Source organism: Anabrus simplex, chromosome 5 (assembly GCF_040414725.1).
Source record: "Anabrus simplex isolate iqAnaSimp1 chromosome 5, ASM4041472v1, whole genome shotgun sequence".
NCBI lineage: Eukaryota > Metazoa > Arthropoda > Insecta > Orthoptera > Tettigoniidae > Anabrus > Anabrus simplex.
The window spans coordinates 338,525,846-338,549,108 of NC_090269.1; the positions used below are offsets into that span (position 1 = coordinate 338,525,846).

The window sequence follows — 23,263 nt, forward strand, 5'->3', positions numbered from 1 at the left end:
TGTTTCAAAGATCTCAAAGAATATGAAGTACACTGCATCGCTAATTGAGAGAGTAATACCAAGACTCTCATGAACGCAATTAACAGATCAAAGGGCATTGCAGAAATTATCAATCCAACTTTGAAACTTTAATCTTGCATCCCACGGAAGTTGTTGAAGAAAAAGTATTAATCTATATTTCCTTTCTTCCTAGCATCGCACAGTCGAAAGCAGATAGTGAAACCACGTTAGTACGTTCCTCATTAACACACTTTCCTGCTTACCACATCGTAAATTTGAAGTCTTGATTCTCATTGTATTAAACCTATATAAAAATTACTCTTACCACGTCACGAATTTTTGCTATTACCGCTTAGTAGGATCACATTTTTCCTAGCCCCGAACATGTTATTTGTCATCCCTTGTAAAAGAAATGTGATTTCCAACTCAGGTAATAGCTGTTCCCACAGTTGTGTGATTATGGGAAAAGGTTTTGAATTTCTCAACTTCACAGGATAAGTTGCACCTTCGGGGAGCAAGCCATTAGCCTCAGGAATGTTCAGTGTTGCTTGCTGGTTAGCAGCAAGATTTCTGAAAAATAGTGGGCCTGTTTGTGCTGCTATTTCACATTCCATTCAGAATACTAATATAGTTGGTCCATTATTGGACATTCAGAAGTTAGAAATCTATTTTGTGTTGAGTGGTACAGTGAAGTGTAGAGAATATTTGACGTGTGATACGGTAGCCTATATCTGGATTAGGAGCATAATCGTGGGAAATTGACTAGCGTGGTGCATATTTGTCTGGTGATAGCCTAGTTATGGATACAGGAAGTCTTAAAATATCTTATAAATGAACAGAAAATTACAATCTGTCAGAAAGTGGACTGGCGTCCGCATCTTTAAGCGTGCAGAGGTCACGAATATTGAACTTGCACCTTCAAGTTTTGTCTTGATCACTCGAGTTAATCGAAGTTTTGTCGACTTCAAAATGGTGGCCAAGATCCTGGTCACACATGGTCGAGTGTAACCTCGAATTTCACTGTGTAAGAGTGTGACCAGAAAATGTTTAATAATCCACCACTCTGAAATAAAAGGCTTCTCCTAACATTTGTTTTAGAACGAGTGTGATCTGAAACAATACTTCAGATATTTTTATTGGCCCCAGTGCATATGTTTTCATGTGTGTTGTCTGGTGTTTACTGCACCTTTCAGTAGTCTGACTCGTTGGCTGAATTGTTAGCATACTGCCCTTCAGTTCAGAGGGTTCTGGGTTTCATTCCTGGCCAGGTCAAGGATTTTAACCTTAATTGGTTAATTCCAATTAGAAATCATCCTAGATAGGGCCCTCATCTTCACAGACATGCAGTTTGCCGTATAGGCCGTCTACGAGAAAAAGACCCGTACCAGGCCTCTACAGAGGCCATACACCATTATTATTATTATTATTATTATTATTATTATTATTATGCACCTTTCAGTACACTTGTTATTTTATAACCTCCAGCGGAAAAGGTTTTCATATTTGTTCTCTTGTGTTTTTCACACATTTTAATACTTTCCTCCCATCTTTAGAAATTGTAGATATAATTGTCATTGTACCCACAGATACACGACATAAAATGCCATGTCTGAAAAAACTCTTATCTAGAGTTCCCATATCCCTGATGGATAGTTGTTATTCGTATATTCAGAAGTACATTTTCTTCCTTAACAGATTCTTTTCCCCTGTCCCTTGAAGAAACGTCTTAACGAGGTTTTACTGTATATCGCTGGTCACTTCTTTGGAGCGCGACATATTATTCCTAGGTCCTTTGTGACATGGCAGCAGAAGTATACATTGCCAAAGGTCATTCAAAATCAAATTTTCACCTGCATAATCAAATATTCAGCAGCAATACTTATTTATATGTTGTACATAACACTTAAGAAGTCTGCTCTTCAATTACTCATGTTTGTAATGATAATCATTTCTTCTTTATTTTTACATCAAAATTTGTGAGCTATTCTGTGTTATTTGGCAAAACTAAGATCTTAGGTCAGATAATTTAATAAATGATATATCTGTGAAAAACTATTTCCAAAACTTTTCATTACCGAGCTCAATAGCTGCAGTCGCTTAAGTGCAGCCAGTATCCAGTAATCGGGAGATAGTGGGTTCGAGCCCCACTGTCGGCAACCCTGAAGATGGTTTTCCGTGGTTTCTCATTTTCACACCAGGCAAATGATGGGCCTGTACCTTAATTAAGGCCACGGCCGCTTCCTTCCAGTTCCTAGGCCCTTCCTGTCCCATCGTCGCCGTAAGACATTTGTGTTGGTGCGACGTAAAGCAAATAGGAAAAAGAAAAAAAAAAACTTTTCACAATGAAAATTTCAAATAATGATCTTTGATTATATGGCTAAACTGATGAGTTCCACACACTGTAGCAGATTACTGGGATACTACTATACTTGAAGTAGTATTTTGCCTCCCAAAATCCCAGCCCAAGTAAGTTATATTACATAATATTACAGCCACCAGAATTACACAGATTATCAGACAGGTTTCAACAAACTCAAGTAATAAATGGTCATGGTGATGGTCTACTATGTCCTAAACCCTAAAAAAATTAACAATAGCATTATACTAACTGCCTATTTGGCAGCCAGCACAATTCCTATCCTTGCCGCTAGATGGCGGCTTCATTTATTCCCTTCCTGACCCGGTCAAATGACTGGAAACAGGCTGTAAATTTTCATTACACTAACTGCCTACTGTTAATTTATAGTGGTGTGCTCTCTCTCCTGGTGCAATTTGCCTCCACTACATAGCATTACTGCTAATGGAAAAATTAAGATACATTTTCAACTTATGTACAAAACCTAACCTCTCAGTAGGTACAACTATTGATCAAGTGATTTTTCTAAACACAATACTAATACTCTCATTACCAGATCACAATTTTTCTTCATTTTTATATTATATGAACAATAACTTAATTATTCAATTAAACTAACCACACAATTTCTCCTAAAGTACAAACATCAGTAGAGAGTTAGCTGAGAAATACTGGTAAAACATCAAGGTGCAGAAGCATTCCACATCAAAGGGATGGGTTGGGATGGGGAAGTGATTACCTTTCCTGAGGCGTACATCCTGGCAGTCAGGTGATAGGACCGCCTGGTAGATGGAGGTGTCTTCTTCCTCCTCCTCACTGCCGCCTGCACCCGTCACACCCACAAACGTTTAACAATATCCTCACACATACACATGCATCCAATAGTATCAATGGAATGCATTTGATATGCAATATCAAGATATGTAATGAATGCTATGATCATTATGAACATTAAGTGGAATAACTTGGATTCAAACCTCCACCCACAGCAATGATTATATTTATAGAAAGAAATAATGGGGGGAAAAAATATTCTGAACATAATAGTTCTTATTCAAATTTTTTTATGTTCATTATTCATAAAAATGAGATTATACATACAACAAGATTATTAAGCTATTATTCCATACTGCTTCAAAAGGCAAGAAATTAGATATGAAGCTGAAATACTGAATGACTTATCAATAAGTGGATGAAAAGTTATACGAAAAAGTTGCCACAGAAACAGGTTGTTTAAAAATAAAAAAAAATATAAAAAAAAAATTGAGAAGAAATTGAACTTCGTATATCATGAAAATAAACAATTTACTTTTTGTAGATTCAACTGTTTTCAATGCATTTCTATCCACCTGAAATCATTGTAGAAATACACACCTGTGGTACCAGAGTCCCTCTCAAGAGGCATGGACAGTCCATGGGCTTCCAGGCGTTCCTTGAGGTGTTTGGGACTGCTAGGAAATTCAGCTGCAATCAAGTACAAAATTCTATCTGTACTGACTGTTGCATTACACAATATATGGAAATGGAAAAACATGTAAAATATACAAAAATATGTCAAAGTTAGAAACAAGGACAAGAATATACACAAAGGATCTCAAAATGAGGAGGATTAAGAGAGCTTTTTTTTTTTTTTTTTTTTTTTTAAGAATTGGCTTTACCTCGCACTGACACAAATAGGTCTTATGGCGACGATGGGATAGGAAAGGCCTAGGAATGGAAAGGAAGCAGCCGTGGCCTTAACGTACAGCCCCAGCATTTGCCTGGTGTGAAAATGGGAAATCACAGAAAACCATCTTCAGGGCCGTCGACAGTGGGGCTTGAACCCACTATCTCCTGGATGCAAGCCCACACCTGCGTGCCCCTAACCGCATGGTCAACATACCCAGTGATTAAAAGAATGAGACAAGGACAAACATGCAAGCACATGAGATAAACTCGATATCTTCATTACTGTCATTTTCACATATGAGGTCTCTCCTAATCAAATCCAGTTCTTCTAAATTAATTTCTTCACAGCCCCCACAAGCTCAGTTCTACATACATACATATCCCACGCCGTTCCATCTATACGATGGGTCAGCGAATGAAGCCCCTCCACCAACTGCTGTCTTTGTACTTTTCTCATTCTTCAATGTTGTCCCAGACCCCTCCTCGTTGCTGAATGTCGTTTTTCACCACATCTGTATATCGCATTCTTGGCTGACCTCTTGGTCTTGAATATTTTAACTGCAGATCATACATTTTTCTGGGTACGTGATCAGGATCCATCCTTCGCATGTGACCATACCATATGAGTCTACGCAGAGTTACGTTATCCTGCATTCTGCCAACCTGAGCCATTGTGCCGTTTTCACATGACGTTGAGATGAAATAATCACAGTAAAACTGTACAAGTACTGGTGCATGGAACCAAGATCAGAAGGAATCTCAAACATGGCGCCGGAGTAGCCTTGATATATCAATATGTATATACATCACGATTAGAAAATGTCAACCGCGAGAAATGGACTTCATTAACATCTTAAAATTTAATATTGTATAATATTAGTTATGTAATTGTAATTTTAAATGTTACATGCACTGTAATTCATATTCATAAGATGAAACCAAAGGAAACGTACGTAAATAGACATTACGTATGGTAAGGTATCGATGTCATGAACATACAATGGTGGTGATATCCATGTCGTAATTAGCGAAGTTGTATTCCTTGAAATAGTAATATATGCTATGAAGTTGAAAGATTCCATTGCAGGTCACTGTTAGGATGAAAAATTGTAACGCAGATGATTATTGAGAGGTTACTGAGACAGAGAAAAGCTTTCAAGTTGGAAAGGCAAAAAGATTTGTGACAAGCAAAAGATTTGTAATTGTATAGTAAAACATACTGTTATATAAGTCTAATAATCTCAATCCAGATTATTACAGGCTCATTCTGCTCAAGAAGAATGCATGTTTATTTGGAAAATAAACAAGAGTAAAAGGGTGGAGGGCTAATATATCATAGTAAGCCCTGACCATGGTAAATCATGCATATGAAGAGGAAATACCGGACCATGCGCAACCTTAACTCTGGTCCACAAGTCAGTTAATCTTTGTATATTAATGTGAAATAATGTTCTTTCTTGTAGTTTCTCTTTCTATTTCATAAACGTAATATGTAATTTCAAGTGGATTTAGATGTCTTTTTTTTTTTTTTTTTTTTTGCTAGGGGCTTTACGTCGCACCGACACAGATAGGTCTTATGGCGACGATGATTTAGATGTCCTGAAGTAGTTCGATCCGATACAGAGTGGATATATAATAAGTAATGGTGAATATTATAATTTAACACATTGCGACATGTATATGTTACAAGTGATAAATATCATTATGTATCCATATTGAAGGTAATTTAATGTATTGAATAAGTGATATAAACTAATTAGCATCCTACATGTATATCCGTGTGGGAAATTTCTAAATTTATATTTTAAACAGGCGTGTGCGGGATTATTGAGACATTCCGACTTCGATGGTTTTAATATTGGATATTACTATTATTTCTTGGTGAATAATGAAACATAAATACATGTGATGTGCAATGATCTGACTATAATTTAAATTGCTATTCTTTAAGAAGTGCTAGCAATACGAGTGGAAATGATGATTTGTCTCATGATGTGAGCCAATGTATACAGGGTGTAACTAAATACGTGGGAAAGCTCCAGGGATTCGATAGAGGACCTGAGAACAAGCAGAACATGTCCTGTAAACATATGGTTTATTTGCTTTCGTTTCTGTGTTACACGCTATGTTTGTGGTGTACATAATACAGACCACTTCACTATGTAGGTTGGTCATTTGTGTTGATAAAGGGTAATTTACTACTTACAGTTCTCTACAGAAGGTGTTCAAACTGGCTACCACGAGCTGTAATGCCCGTGTACTGTACTGTACTGTACTGTACTGTACGTGCACTAAATAACAACTGACAATCCGTATCACTCCACTCTAACTTTTGACCTGTGTGGAAGGGTTTACTTTGCTAAGCAACTGACGTCACGTGGCTTTGAATGCAAAACAAATGCACACAGACTTGAATAGGGACGAAACGTACAAGAGGCCTGTGTGTCCTCCACAAATGACACAACCTGCACAGTGAAGTGGTCTGTGTTATGTACTCCACAAACAATGCCTGTAATACGGTAACGAAAGCAAATAAACCATATGTTTACAGGGCATATTCTGCTTGTTGTCAGGTCCTCTAACGAATAACCGGAGCTTTCCCACATATTTAGTTATACCCCGTATGAGTGTTTAAAACTGAATTATCGAATTAATGACTCAATGTTGTACGAGGCATGTCCTGTAATGATATAATTATGTGAAGTGTTACATATTATATAGTGTCAAACACATACTACGCAGGTAAGTGGTGTATTTGGTGTTGATTTGTGGTTAATATTAGACATGTGCATTTTACGTCGAGGAATATGTAAGTGATAACTGAATATTAATGGAAGGCGATGTCAATGCAAGTGACAGTGAATGTCAGGTTGATGTCTTATTATTTTATGAAATGTATTAGAGGTGTGTGGTGTATTTAAGCTTGTCTAATGTGCGTTAATGAGACACGTTGAGCAATTGAAGTCATAAGAGTTCGTACATGATTTGATGAGATTTAATGGTGCAGATTGTTATTAGACGCATACATTTCATTCCTACTGTGCATGATCGAGGCGATAAACGTGATCACTATAGATTTTATGGATGTTTAGAAGAACATCCATCTCTTGATGGTCATGATTACCATTTCTTGAACTACCGGTAATTACAATGTTGGGTTATTTACTAGCGAGGTTTTGATTCTCATTTCAATGATTCGCATTATTTTATAAGACGGGATACATGCGGTATCAATATTAATGATTAACTATCGTACACATAGCTACAAGGTATGTAAATATGATTTAATGGTTGTAGTTTATGATTTGTAGATTATATATTATGTGATTTATTGATTTTATTTCTTAAAGATGATTTTGTTATTTTATTATGATATCATACCATCCCATTCCTCATGCCATACATTATTTTACTGATGGGTAGATCCTCGAAGGTATGTGTGGAGATTGTGTGTCTCATCTTATGTCTGTACGAGCACCTTCAGGACAGTTTATTTTAGAATAGGTTGATTCAGATTTTATTTTACTTTCCTTTGAGTTTCAACTGCAAAAGAACATTATTGATACGATCGTGTACCAAAAGCAAATGTCAACCACCAGGAATTTTATATACAGTCAAACCAGCCTTAACGGACACTTCTCATTGGCGGACACCCCTCATTGGCAGATGATTTTCTAGATCCGTAATTAAATACCATGTTGTGTATGAGTAATTTACCCCTCTTATATTGACACCCTTTATTACGGACATGGACAAACCATAGCCACGAAAAACTCCAATTAAACCTCTCCTAACGGACACTTTCTTTTCCAAAAAATACTGTATTTGTGTCCTGTACAGAATGTATTCGCTTACTTTTTGCACATGCGGTACTTCCAAGAATTGCAGACACCGTAACTTTTGGTCCAGGCTGTACACATTCTTGGAAGGCAACACTAAGCTACGCTATCACTTCCGGAAATTGTGTGATCTGACATGCTTGACAGCACTGGAATTCGTACCTTCACTGTAAGGTTACTTTTCATTGACTCGTGATGTGTTCAGTTTTACGTTAGTAAGTTGGTGTAAACATGGCTCCGAGGAAGTTTTTAATCTAAAACTCTAAAAGAAAAGGTAGGCATAAGAGACCATCATAAACATGAGAAGTGTGGTGTGCGTAAATTGTCTGATGTGTTCAAGATTAGAAAGACACAGGCAGCTGAAATTGTGAAAAAGCGAGAGGAACTAGAGAAAGAATGGCATTTCAATCGCAATGAACAGCACATTAAACTGTTTCAAAGTGGTAGTGCAGCTGTCATTAACAAGGCAACGCTAGAGTGGTTCACTAAAATAAGAAGTGAAAATGTCCCTGTGTCAGGACCAATGATACAAGCAAAAGCTTTACAGTTCACGGCAGAATTAGGTATTTGCGATTTCAAAGCCTTGAATGGCTGGCTAGAAAGATTCAGAAAGTGACATGGTATCAACTTCAGAGTGATTTGCGGAGAATCATCCAGTTTTAATATGGAGATTGTTGAAAACTGGCAAGAAAAAATACCTTCAATCATAGACAGGTATGCTCCGGAAAATATTTTTAATGCCGATGAAACTGGATTATTTTTCCGTGCTTTACCCAACAAAACTTTGTGTTTTAAAGGAAATTGTTGTACTGATGGAAAAGGTTTGAAAGAACCTCTTACGGTCTTGTTATGTACAAGTATAAGTGGAGAATGGGAGAAGCCCCTTGTGATAGAAAAGGCTGCAAAAGAATATGGACATTACAAAGTTTGGCATTAAATGGAAAGCGAATAGGAAAGCATGGATGACTAGAGAAATAATGACAGAGTGGTTAGGACAACTGGACAGAAAAATGATATGCCAGGAGCGAAAAGGGTTATTATTCCTCGAAAATGCAGCATCGCATCCAGATACAATTAAGTTGCAAAATGTGAAGATTGTCTTTTCCCCACCAAATGTAACATCAGTTTCTCAGCCGCTTCACCAAGGAGTGATCCAGAACTTCAAGGTTATGTACAGACAGTTAGTGATTAAGCACATAGTATCCGAACTTAACGGGAATAAAGTAACCCTTCAAACACTGACAAGCAATTTTGTGGATAACCAATGCATGGAAAAACATTACAGCAACAACAATTCATAACTGCTTTCTGAATGCTAGGTTTCCCGTTAGTGGTGGACATCCCGAAACAGGATCGAATACCCTTCCTGACAGCATGGTAACAACACAACAGTTGATTAATGCAGCTGGTTACAGTGTACAAGTGAACACCTATATCGAAATTGATTCAGATATTCCAAGAGAGTGTGAGAGTGGAGACACGAAAACGATTCTTCAGTCAATGCAAGGGAAGAAGGACAAAAATGAAGATTCTGACGAAAGCAGGAGTAAAGGTGAAGAAAATATGGAAATTAACGTGCTGCCAATAACCTTGTTCAGTGAGGCTCTCGGCTTTGTTAAGTGACTGAAAGAATTCTATTATAAACGAAACGATGAAAAAGGTGTAAATTTGACCCAGAATTTAATTGCACATAGTGAAAATATTATTGCCAAACCGAAATGGACAAAACAAACGAACATTAAGGATTTTTTCAAGTGCTAATGTTTTACTGTACTGTGCTAGAGATTGCTACATCTACATATTGATTTAAAGTTTCAATAACTCTTATGTTCTTAATTTTAACATGGTGAACAGTAACAGTGTACAGTGTGCTCAATAGAGGTTTACATAGGTGTTTTTGTCTCTCAGTACATCGCAGATGCAGCAGTCCATCTACAAATTTTTCATGTGAGTACAGTGCAGCATACTGTACAATACTGTATACAGTATACAATTAAAAGTACAATTGCGAAAGTCGTTAACATATACAATACATGGGTTATTGTGTTCCAACTTATGTTTAAATGGTACCGGTTTCATAACCTCTCTTGGGCGGCCACCCGTTCATAACAGACTTTTTTTTCGGTCCCGAAGGTGTCCGTTATAGAGAGGTTTTACTGTATATATATAACATCGATCTCTGCAAAGGAATGATACTGAATTTGGACAATCGTCGTTGAGAAACAGGTTATTATCTTTAGGATTATTTATATCCGATGAAATCATACATTACATCCACGACAATTATCAGAATAATATTAATGGTGTAACTGCTTCTACAGTGGTTACACAAAACAAAGCACTAAACACAATAAGGGGGGGGGGGGGGTGCCTTTACGCAGTACCAAGAAACTTCACACACAGTTGAACATCAGTTGTAACTACGCGGATCTCCGCCGACAACAACATACGCAAAAATATCAGTAGGGCCAACTAGTGGATAACAAACCAGGAAGGTGGAAGGAGCTAGGACTTACTGAGGGCATGGACATAGATTGCAGACTGCGAAATGATCAACCGTAATCCCTAAATTAAAAAATATTATTTACAAAAGATTTTACAAATACATTCCGAACAAAATCCGCCAACTTGCAACTTACGAACTATATGCTCTGTGGTACACATAACTTAGAGGTTCTTTGATAATACCTTTCTACAAGTTCAAAATTTCAAACCAACTATACCGTACATCTAGTTACAAATCCAGTTGTATAATGCAATTTACGGTGAAGTAAATGTACTCTCTAAAACTCTAGCATACATCAAGTGACACTGAACTACCAGAGGCAAACCGCAAGGTAAATATATTAAACTACAATCTACATATTTAGTGAAACCAGAAATGGGAATGTCTCGAAAACAAACAGGCAAGCCCAGCTGAAAAGCTAAGGTGTCATAAATAATTAATTTGGCGAAGCTAGGTTAGGCTAGGGCAGACTCCTATGCAAAATAGCAACCGAACATTACGGAAATTTTAGCCGGAACGGAATGCAAGAGTGCTTACCCGAAGGTGGCCCATCCCGGTAGCGAGGCGTCGCACATGACGTAAAACTTCAGACAGACCAAGACAGACTAAGGCAGACCAGGCCAAGACAAGACATGACGACGAAATGGTGCCTCACAGCCAATCAGAATGCATGAGTCTGCCTACCCCCCACCCTAGGTTCACCAATCACAACTCCTACTTTCAGTCGCGAACTTTAAACAAGTTTCTCAAATACGCACGTTCGCGAATCTTCCATTTCCGGAATAGTTAGAAAATGCCTTCTAGAACACTTAACCCACAAAAGGCAACACACCCTGTTCAAAAATTCATGTAACAATTTTCTAGATACCTCTAGTAAGTACAGAACTGAAATCTACTATTTACAAATACATATGTTACAAATATTACACTGTACAGGTTAGGTCGTTACAAATAAAACCTATTACCACACTTTACAAATAAAGTCTTCAATAAACACTTTCCACTTCCACTACATTGTTCACCTGTGACAATGGTTATTGTGAACTAGTGTTCGTATAAACGAATAAGATAATCGAAATTCGATAGATGATGTTTTTAACGTTGTTCTCTGCATTACATTGATAGGCTCAAATTGACAACTGATTGCTATCTTAATATTTTAATTTTCATATATTTAGATTTCACGTCAATCCTTGGTTTTGTCTAAACTCAGTGTTCTCCCTAGCCGTTTTTACACACTGCCCAGGTAACATAATCTAGATATGTGCTAGTTACATAATATTAATATATATTTCAGTTTTGGTGCTTCAAATTAAAATGTAAATACTGTAAAACTATTTATTTAAATGATAAATTCAATTATTGTCATCATAATTGCATCTGTTAGATCAGAGTTTAAATGTTTAGCTGGTCATGCACAAATGGTGACTATCAGCGTGGAATTGCAAGCGAGCACTCAATTCCGCCCAACGTTACAAGATCGTATGACATTCCACGGCAACAGGGTGGTGCATGATCGCATGATTATGATCGAGCAGTGTAATACTAGAAGTTCAAAATACTCTTATGTCTTATTCGTGATAACACTAACCTGTCTTATATTACTGTTAATGCCCTGAGGGGAATAAACTGAAATTTTATAATATTCATCATTTACGTGGTATTCACCACCCGGCTACTTATTTAAGCCACCCGGCCGATGAAAATTTCTGGGGAGAACACTGAAACTTATTTAGGGATATTACTCGAATAAACAGATTTCTATCCAGAATATCTGAGTTGTTATTAATGTAAGGTAGACATTCTCAACCATCTCTAATAATCTATTTTGAAATGGCGTTCATTATCATTTATAAGACATCGTCAACATTATGGATTTAAATCATGGATCTTTTTTTTTTTTGGCAAGTTGCTTTGCGTCGCACTGACACAGATAGGACTTATGGCGAATAAATAATCTCAAAACCAATATCAAATTATATGCGATTATATGTGATGTTATTGGAATAACCATGAATTTGAGATTGGACAACATACAAAACCAATTTAACTGGTTTAATAAACCAAATTTTCAATCTGATATTTCGGTCACCCAATAGGATTCCTAACATGACTATTTTTCATCATTAATCAATACAGGGATGTAAATAAACGTGTTCAATCACCATACCTAGCCGAGGCATTCAATTTACCCAACAGCATCTAATAATAGGAAGAACCTGTTGAAGACCCTAAGTGTAGAGTGTTTGTGCCACCGACGAGTAGAAGGGTACACCATGTCCCTGATGTTCCCATTACAAATTTTATCTCTTCTTGTTTTGCCAACCATCGCTCGGACGAACCTCATTTCAGCCTGAATCCTTGCTTCATCCTTTTTCCTCATGGTCCAGGTCTCACTGCCATATGTCAAAATTGGCATGTAATAAGTCAGATAAATTGCTCGCTTGCATTTCAATGATACTTTTGGGTTCCATATTAGGTCTCTGACAACTCTATAGAATGTTCCTCCAGCTTGAATCCTGCTGGTAAATTCCTCTTCAATGGAGCCTGTTGCTGATATTATGCTTCCTAGATATTTGAATTTGTTAGACATCTTGAGTTGTTTACCCTCTGCTTCAATGTAACCTTCAGGTTGACCATTTCTTTACATAACCAACACTTCACTTTTTTCCTGACTGAATCTTGGGCCATACCCTTTAGCTATTACTGTCCATGCATTGATCTGACCCTGAAGTTCCTCCTTGGAATCCCCCCATATACAGATGTCATCAGCAAATAGCATGACTTTCATTTTGTTGTCACCAACATTTTGGCATACTTGTTGAATCTCATTCATCACAGTAATGAAGAGAAGAGGTAACAGAACTCCACCTTGTCTTAGGCCCATAGTTATTCTAAAGTTATTCCTGATGGTGTTTTGACATGACTACTGATGTCTTCATATAAATTCTCAATTCGTTTTATTATGTCATTATTGATTCCACTGTTTCTCAGCACTTCCCAGACTTTGTCTCTGCTTACAGCATCAAAGACCTTTTTGATATCCAGGAAGGCCAGCCAAAGGACCTTATTATGTTTATAATACTTCTCCATTAGCTGATGCAGTCCAAATATTAGATCAACTATTGAGCTGCCTTTCCGGAATCCGTATTGTTCCTCTGATAACTTTTCTATCAATGTCTCATTTTCCTTTCTAAAATCCTTTCATACAGCTTTCCCATTTGGGATGTTAATGTAATTCCTCTGTAATTGGAACATTTCTTCCTGTCACCTTTCTTAAAGAGTGGAATGATGATACCTTTTTTCCAATCTGCTGGTATCTGCCCATCCTTCCATATCTTGTGAAAAAGTCTATACATCCACTGCTTTCCTGCATTACCCATAGACCTGATCATTTCCCCACACACATAATTAATGCCTGGAGATTTTCCGGTTTAGATGTATTTCCATGCGTATTCTATATCATTCCATGTCATATATGTTATAGTGTCTTCCATCCTTCCATCATTAACTAATCTATCTAATGGATGTTTGTGATATCATTCACAGCTTCCCAATATTATTGGGTTAGAGATCACAGCATTGTCCCCTTCCAGCCAACTTCAAAGAAATATAAATTACACATGTGTGTATTCTACACTATGCTTAACAAATTTATGATTGTATTCTAAGTTTTACTGACTACCTTTGTTTGAAGGCAGTATTTCTAAATTTGAAAAGTAAAGAAAATTATACATAGCTAACACGACTTATCAATATCCGTATACTGTAAATATAATCAATGAGTTATTTACAGTGGAATCTCCATTATCCATTCCCGGAAACTACGTTTTCCTGGATTATTCAAATTATGTGGTCCTGCGAGCATTCTAATTAAATCATGTTGTAAAAATCCTGCATTATCCGTTCCTCAAAGAAACAATTTCCCAGACCAACCATTAAGAAATTTCAGTCCAATCAATGCTAAATCCTTGATCAAAAGTTTTTCACAAAACTGTATCTCACAAAAGGACTGCTACAGCATATTTATGGATCGTGGCGATAATTAGAGCTGTACCGGAAAAGCGATCGGCGGTGAACTTGCATGAGGGACCATCTTAGCATTGCATTCGGTATTGTTTAGAGAATCCTCAAAAATCATAAAGCAAAGAGTGGTCACAACAATTGGAAGGAGATGGCACGCATTTCCACAGCTCTACTTGAAGACTGAACGAGTTTCGTCAAATGTTCGTACTTGTAAAATGTCCACATCATGTCCAGGATTAGATTTTTTAAAAACTCTTTTCTATTGTATCGCCAAACAGGTTTTCATCACTTCCCTTAGGGCACTGTATAGTCACTGGGCTTTCAGGCAGGAATCGAAACTGCTCCTTCTTAACACACATCTAGTATTTTATTATTATTATTATTATTATCATATACGATTATGTTATCCAGACCAGAACAGATGTTGTACCTTATATACATAAAGCCATAGGAGGTCTTGACTGCCTATTCCTGTTTTGGTCCTATTATAAGACTGGGAATTTTACATTTGTGTTAAAATGTCATAAAAACTGCAGTAGTTTTATTTGCGCACGTTACATCATTTAAAAGGTTTGAATCATTTCCCACTCATACTGACTTGTGTAGCGAGTACGCTTTGTAGCCCAAGATCGTGAATAACTGTCATTTCTGAAGCTCTGATGATATTTTTTCTCTTTCCAATTTGATTATGATTAGTGCCAGGCAGAAATGAATATAATGCATTCGAGAACTTTTAATAATAGATATTTGCATTCAAAACTATATTCTCGAGTTCAATATAACCTTTAAAAATCAATGTAGGCCTAACTTACGTGATACAAGATTTTCAGAAACCGACTATGAACAGTATAATGGTGACCTAATTACAATGGAAGATTTAAAAAATAGGGGATTTTTTGGCATCATGTTCGGCGCTTATGTATCTAATGTGCTTTATTTTATTACATTAGACAATTAAAAGCTACTTGTGGTCGATTATTGCTTGGCTTGGTGTTATTAGGTTCTTCAGAGAGAACAAAATAGTAATAAACAAACATGCCAGACCCGTTAATACAAACAAATGGAGTACTACAGGTGACCCAAGTCAGAACTCGCAGCAAAACACTCAGTCGAAGTAAGATATCCAAAGCTAACCTTGGGTATATCAAAATCAGCACCTTCACGATTGGCCTACGAGCTAGCAAAGGAAACCTTTATAGAGGATATAAAAAATAAAATGTTACTACCAACTACACTGCAGGCAATAGAACACAACTGACAGAGGGAGGAAAAAAGAATCAAATTTTTTAAAAGAATTCTACGCATCGGATGCCATTATAGATAGAAGTTGGATAGGTCCCAACCAGGAATTATTAAGTGCCATCACATGACTGGCTGTGCATGGGTTGCACCATAAGTTCTGTGAAAATCCATACTTCTATCTAGAGTTGGGAACTATGTCTGTTTCGGCACACTGTGCCGTTGCACAGTCGTGCTCCAAAACATTCTCAAGCGAGACCGAGATAAACCGTCCGCAGCGCCACTATGCACTGCCCTTTGCCTACTATAGCTGACTCTCGATACCGGCTGTGTCGACTAATAGAATCAAATTTAAGAAATCACAGTAATCTAAGTGTCCTTGAAATAGATGAATTTATTAATTTACTTAAATTTGCCCCCAACAATAATTACCTTAGAGTCCACGACACTATCTACAAACAGCAAGGCCTTCCCATGGGTTCACCAGCTTCAGGAATATTAGCCGAGATCTACATAGACCACTTAGAACACTCAGAAATGAGCAAAATTAACAATATTTATAGATGATATCTTCGTTGTTATAGACTGCGGGTTTACAAACGAAAACAACATACTTGAACAGCTAAACAAAATAGATCCACATATAAAATTTACGACAGACACTGAGAAAGATCACACTCTGAATTATCTTGATTTATCCATCACTAATACTGAAGACCACTTGACATACAAAATCTATAGAAAACCTACACAAACCTCCAATACTATAAAAGTAGATTCCACTCACCCTAATGCACATAAAAAGGCGGCATACTACAGTACGATATACAGAGCTTTCAACATACCCCTATCCTAGGAAGAATTAAATAAAGAACTAAACCTAATTCACAAAATAGCAGAGCATAACGGATACAATAGAAACATGATTAACAAAATCATTCACAAAATAAAACATCAATTGAAATCCAAATTAAGTAGAAACAACAAACCTAAGAAAGTAATAATAATAATGCTATTTGCTTTACGTCCCACTAACTACTTTTTAAGGTCTTCGGAGACGCCGAGGTGCCGGAATTTAGTCCCGCAGGAGTTCTTTTACGTGTCAGTAAATCTACCGACACGGGGCTGTCGTATTTGAGCACCTTCAAATACCACCGGACTGAGCCAGGATTGAACCTGCCAAGTTGGGGTTAGAAGGCCAGCGCCTTAACCGTCTGAGCCACTCAGCCCGGCAACCTAAGAAAGACTATGCACTTTTTACCTTTAACAACACCCACATCCACCCCATAACTAATATTTTCAAAAGACACAGCCCACGAATAGCTTACAGAACCACATGTAATAATGCTTCCCTTTTACATAACACTAAATCTGTCCATGAAAACAACAAATACAGCCACTCAGGAGTATACTGCATAAAATGCAACAATAGCTGCATCGGGCGCACTGGCAGATGTTTTTCTATTCGCTACAATGAACATATCAATGCCACTAAATATAATCGCTTTTCATCCATAGGGCAACATGTTGAGGAATACAAGCATAAGTTGACTAATATTGAGAATGACATGGAAATATTAAATATGAACCCCAAAGGCCCATTGCTCAATACAATGGAAGATTTTTACATCAATACGGACCAATACGCTAATCCCAACCTCAACTTAAATGAAATCACAGATAAAACATTCTCTTCAACAGAGCCATTCTCATTCTAAAAGACACATATTTAAAAAGAATCAACAGACACAAACCCACACACAACCCAAAAGACATGCCCCACTCCACCCCACCTCCTCCACAGGCTGCTTCCCCCTCCCCACCACCTCTCAATCTGAACACTACGACAGCCACACGACGTACACGCAACAGTGTGCAGCACACTCCCGACTATACTCAAGGACATATCCAGCCCACACATAAGTAACACACACTCTATAGCACACAATTCATTTAGCAGGCACTCTCTATCAGTTATTCTAATTCCTACTTCTTTTTTCTCAGATTTTTGAATTTACCTCAGTATAAATGCAAGTATGAAGAGGTTCTCTATCAACCTACTTTCTTTAATTTCAATATGCCATACATAGCATGATATGCCTCAACAAGGATCCTGAAAACTAGCATTTATCAGCAAAGACATAGACTAAGAATGAACATAGTACCTGTTAAACAAGTTACAGAACCTCAATCTTCTGAACGCAACGTTCCCTGCAAAATGGCGGCCCAACAATGCACCTTGATTCTATCTATACAACAACTGGACATAATGTTGGCATACTACATATATTTGAACTTGACACCAAAACCTTCGTGACCCTTTATTCTCTAAGAACTGTATCCTATTTTTAACCTCTCAGCTATACAATTTTTGGAATATGTAACATTCCTGGAACTCCAGCAAGCCAAAGCCCTCCATTGTACCATATGTATATATCTTAACATTAGTATTATATTAGAATAAGGCATTCTTGTTTAGTTAATTTTTAGTAATGTTTTAATACGTACAATCGCTATTAAGCAGGTTCACCAACAGCTGATGATGACCTATTTACAGGTCGAAACCAATACTTTTTTTTAATGTAAATAATTCTAAACACTTTGTAGAATAAAGTATTGATTAGGTGGAAAACTCATCTTTCATACTTGTGTGTTCAAATTATCAATACGGACAATGAAGCTGATAGATTATAATCATGTTAGGCACTAGAGTTTTCGAGAAGGTATTTTGGTAATGTATATTTCTAGAAAGGGGCTGCCTGGCCGAGGCGGTAAAGGCGTGCTCGGTTCCCCCGGAAGCACATGGGCTCGATTCCCCATCAGGAAGTCGTAAAATTTAAGAAACAAGATTTCCACTTCCGGAAGTGCACATGGCCCTGAGGTTCACTCAGCCTATACCAAAAATGAGTACTAGGTTAATTCCTGGGGGCAAAGGCGGCCAGGCGTAGAGCTAACCACTCTACCCCACCAAGTACCAAGGTTATTTATTTATTTATTTATTTATTTATTTATTTATGTCTTTTTTTTCTTCAGTGGTGAAGTTAGGGCTCGAGGCCCTTTCTTCCACTTAACCACATACTAATCAAAATCTTAAATAAAATACTGAGATATTTAAAATAGTTAAAACTACAAAAATTAGATAATAAATTTAAATACATTACTAAGTTAATACTAAAACTAATTAATATTAAAACTCTTAATAATGACTAATCCTCAGGCACGAACACATTCAAACTTCGACCATTCAGTCAGCTGTCGTCAGCAGGTAGTCTCGGCAGGTGACCTTAAATCTATGTAAAGAGCTAGTTTCTCTGACCTGAGCTGGCAAGGAATTCCATAATCTGGCGCCGGTCACTACAAACGATCTATTTATTTTATTTGTGCGGTGAATGGGAATAGAAAGAGAGGATCTGGAACGTGTATTTAAATTGTGAAATGATGATAAAAAGGTGAATTTAGAAGAAATATACAGTGGCTGACTTTCAGTTAGTACTCTAAATACAATCGTTAAAATGAGTAGCTGCCAACATTTATCAGGCTTCAGCCATGAGAGAGCCTTATAGTATGTGGCGATATGAATATCGTACCCAATAATATAAATAAATCACAAGCAGGAATTCAGTGCTCGTTGAAGTTTATAGTGTTTCTTCTCTCGTCATATCAACTAGAACAACATCACAATCAAAATACGGAGTACCTGTGTCTGTATTACCGTAGTTTGGCCTTAAGCTCAAATGGAAATATATCCCTTAGCCGTTTAAGAGGGTGAAGCGCTCCAAAAATCTTTTTACAGATTATTTTCGTGTGATCAGACCTATCAAGTGTTTCATTCATAATTACGTCCAGATTTTTAACCGTTTTATTGTAGTGAATAATGTTACCATTCAGTAGGATAGGCGGGATTGCAAAATTGTTTGAGCAGTTCAGTAATTTTCGTGATCCAATTATGATTGCCCGAGATATTGTGGAGTTTAGTATAAGAGAATTTCGTTGTGCATACATACTGAGTCATCAGAGGACATTGTTAATATCTTGTATTGTTTCATCTAAGTCTGAAGTCTTGCAGTGTCAAATTTGAAGATCGTCAGCATAGAGGTGGTGTGTGTGATTTCCTGTCACAGATGGTATGTCATTGATATAAATACAGAAAAGTAAGGGCCCTAGAATACTGCCCAGTGGGGCACCGCTAAGTTTCATTTCACATTTAGAGGCCTTGTCGTTTACTGTTACACACTTGACGGTTACTCAAACAAGAACTAAAAAACTTAAGTGCAGCCAGGTCAAAATTTAGCAGTTCCATTTTCTTTATCATAGTCTGAATGTCTATAGTGTCACAGGCGCTACTGAAGTCATGAAGGATAAGTATAGTGAGCAGTCGTTTGTCCATAGCGTTTCTAATGTCTTCAGTAACCTTCAAAAGTGCTGTCGTGGTACTGTGCCCCTTCTTAAATCCAGATTGCAAAGAGTCCAAAAGAGCATTTTTATTTAGGTACTCCAGAACTTGCTCGTATACTAAACGTTCAAAGGCTTTAGAAAGCAGGGAGTATGGACACCGGACGATAGTCAGAGGGTGATTGTGGGTCTAAACTCTTACGTACCAGTATAATATTGGCTGTTTTCCAGACAGTTGGAAAAGTTCTGTTTTGTAAACAGTAGTTCAGTATGTGCATCAGTATAGGCACGACAGCACCCATAATGTTATGGATAAAACTAATAGGAGTATCATCTACACCTGTGGCCTTTGATTTAATCGAATACAAAGCCTTTTTAACCTGATTTTCTGTGACACTGTGAAATGTGAATGGTGGATTGGCTGGAGGGAAGGGTGGTGAGTCGGAGTAGTTAGCTGGGGTGGGTTGAATATTTATTCTACTAAAGTAATCGTTCAGTTTGTCAAGTGGAATGTCAGGAGTTGTCTGCCTCTGTTGATGTTTTCCTATTCCCAGACCTCTAAGTTGGTCCCATGCATGATTAGAATTTATGTTGTTAGCTAAATTCTGGAAATATGTAAATTTTTTATTTCTGATTAACTGCTTTGTGCGATTTCCTAAGATGCGGTAAGATTTGAAGCCTGTGTCATCTAGTGTTTGTTTATAATGCCGAAATAACGAGTCACGGTATGCCATCATTCTCTTGATTTCATCATCTAGCCATGGACAACAAGGGCGAAAAACCTTTATTCGACATTTAGGGGCATGTCTGTCATATAAGTTCTTTACTATCTTATAGTGTTGGCATCATTTAGACTCCATATATCGTCCCACGGTAGTTGATAAGCGTCATAATTCAAGTAATCCAAGTTTATGTCCTTCGTATTTCTGACAGTTATGTAACTGGGTTTGTATTTAGGCACTTTGAGGGAATACCATAAAATATATAAGGTCGTGGGTCGAAATGGATGGTACAGGGATTTTCCCATTGGTTAGTACTTTACCTGGGTTGTTCGTTAGGAGATCTATGAGTGTGTGTGATGAACGGTTTGTTGCATTCATGTGGTTCGTGGGTTGTAGCAAGAGAATAGTCATGTTACAAGTAGTAAACATATCTACTAATCGATTACTGTCATGAGTCGTATTAAGTAGGTTACAGTTAAAGTCACCCATAATGATTATGTGTTCGTAAACAGCTTGGAAGTCTAGTAAATACGTTTCAAATTCGGTCATATCTGTTACACCACGGGGTTTGAATATGACAGAAAACATCACTTTTTGTCTGTTGATATTTGCTTCAACAAACATGAATTCTGGCTGTGTTCGTACACCCTGGGAAGATATACATATCACTCGGCTCTTTAGATCATTACATATAATCACATATAATGCCTTTCAGCGTTCAGTCTGCAAGACTGAATTTAGTAAACGTCTCCACAATCGTCTATTTGCAACTAGTGCTGTGGCCTCATTTAGTTCTATACCTCCTATCTTTAAATCGTTAGAAAGTGAGTCTAACCATCATCGTATTGGTCTCCCTCTACTTCACTTACCCTCCATAACAGAGTCCATTATCCTAGTAGGCAACCAATCCTCCGCCATTCGCCTCACGACCCCACCACCAAAGCCGGTTTACACGTACAGCTTCGTCCATTGAGTTCATTCCTAAATTACCCTTTATCTCCTCATTCTCAGAACCCTCCTGCCATTGTCCCCACTGGTTTGTACCAGCAATCATTCTCGCTACTTTCATGTCTGTTACTTCTAACTTATGAATAAGATATCCTGAATCCACACAGCTTTCGCTCCCGTAAAGCCCAGTTGGTCTGAAAACAGACCGATGTAAAGATAGTTTCATCTGTGAGCTGACTTCCTTCTTACAGAATACTGTTGATCGCAACTGCGAGCTCACTGTATTAGCTTTACTACACCTTGATTCAATCTCAATTACTATATTACCATCCTGGGAGAACACACAACCTAAATACTTGAAATTATCGACCTGTTCTAGCTTTGTATCACCAGTCTGACATTCAATTCCTTTGAATTTCTTACCTACTGACATCAATTTAGTCTTTGAAAGGCTAATTTACATACCATACTCATTGCACCTATTTTCAGGTTCGAAGATATTGCACTGCAGGCTACCGGCACAATCTGCCATCAAAACCAAGTCGTCAGCATAGGCCACACTGCTTACTACATTTCCACCTAACTGAATCCCTCCCTGCCATTTTATACCTTTCAGCAGATGATCCATGTAAACTACGAACAGCAAAGGTGAAAGATTACAGCCTTGTCTAATCCTTGTAAGTACTCTGAAACAAGAACTCATTCTACCATCAATTCTCACTGAAACCCAATTGTCAACATAAATGCCTTTGATTGATTTTAATAATCGACCTTTAATTCCATAGTGCCCCAGTACGGCGAACAACTTTTCCCTCGGTACCGTGTCATATGCTTTCTCTACTTCTACTAAACAAACACAACTGCCTATTCCTCTCGTAGCATTCCTCAATTACCTGGTGCATACTGAACATCTGATCCTGACAGCCCCTCTGTGGTCTGAAACCACACCAGTTTCCATCCAACTTCCTCTCAACTACTGAACGCACCCTCCCTTCCAAGATGCCAGTGAATATTTTGCCTGATATACTAATGAACGAGATACCTCGATAGTTGTTGCAATCCTTCCTGTTCCCTTGCTTATAGATAGGAGCAATTACTGCTTTTGTCCAATCTGAAGGTACCTTACCAACACTCCATGCTAATTTTACTACTCTATGAAGCCATTTCATCCCTGCCTTCCCACTATACTTCACCATTTCAGGTCTAATTTCATCTATTCCTGCTGTTTTAAGACAATAGAGTTTATTTACCATCCTTTCCACTTCCTCAAGCATAATTTCACCAACATCATTTTCCTCTTACCCATGAGCTTGGCTGATCGCAACACCACCAGGAAGATTCCTTTTACAATGAGAAGATGTTCAAAATATTCCTTCCACCTCTCCAGTGATTCTCTGGGATCTATTATGAGTTCACCTGAATTACTCAAAACCCTGTTCATTTCCTTTTTCCCCCCCTCCCTAAGATTTATTAATGTCCAGAAAGGTTTCCCCGCTGCTTGACCTAGCCTTTCCAGGTTATTACCAAAATCTTCCTATGACTTCCTTTTGGATTCAACAATTATTCG

General features: G+C 37.6%; 1 protein-coding gene across 6 annotated transcripts in view; it reads right to left on the reverse strand.

Moving 5' to 3' along the window:
* The window catches only part of LOC136874078 (uncharacterized), a 309,462-nt gene that overhangs the window by 205,892 nt on the left and 80,307 nt on the right, over positions 1-23,263 (reverse strand). For 5 of the 6 annotated variants that reach the window (XM_067147606.2, XM_067147604.2, XM_067147605.2 and 2 more), the window contains 2 exons: positions 3,731-3,820; positions 3,096-3,179 (listed from right to left, as the gene is read on the reverse strand). In XM_067147606.2, coding sequence (XP_067003707.2) covers positions 3,096-3,179; positions 3,731-3,820 — 174 coding nt within the window. The remainder of the gene's footprint in view (positions 1-3,095; positions 3,180-3,730; positions 3,821-23,263) is intronic. The other variant, XM_067147608.2, reaches the window with a different exon arrangement.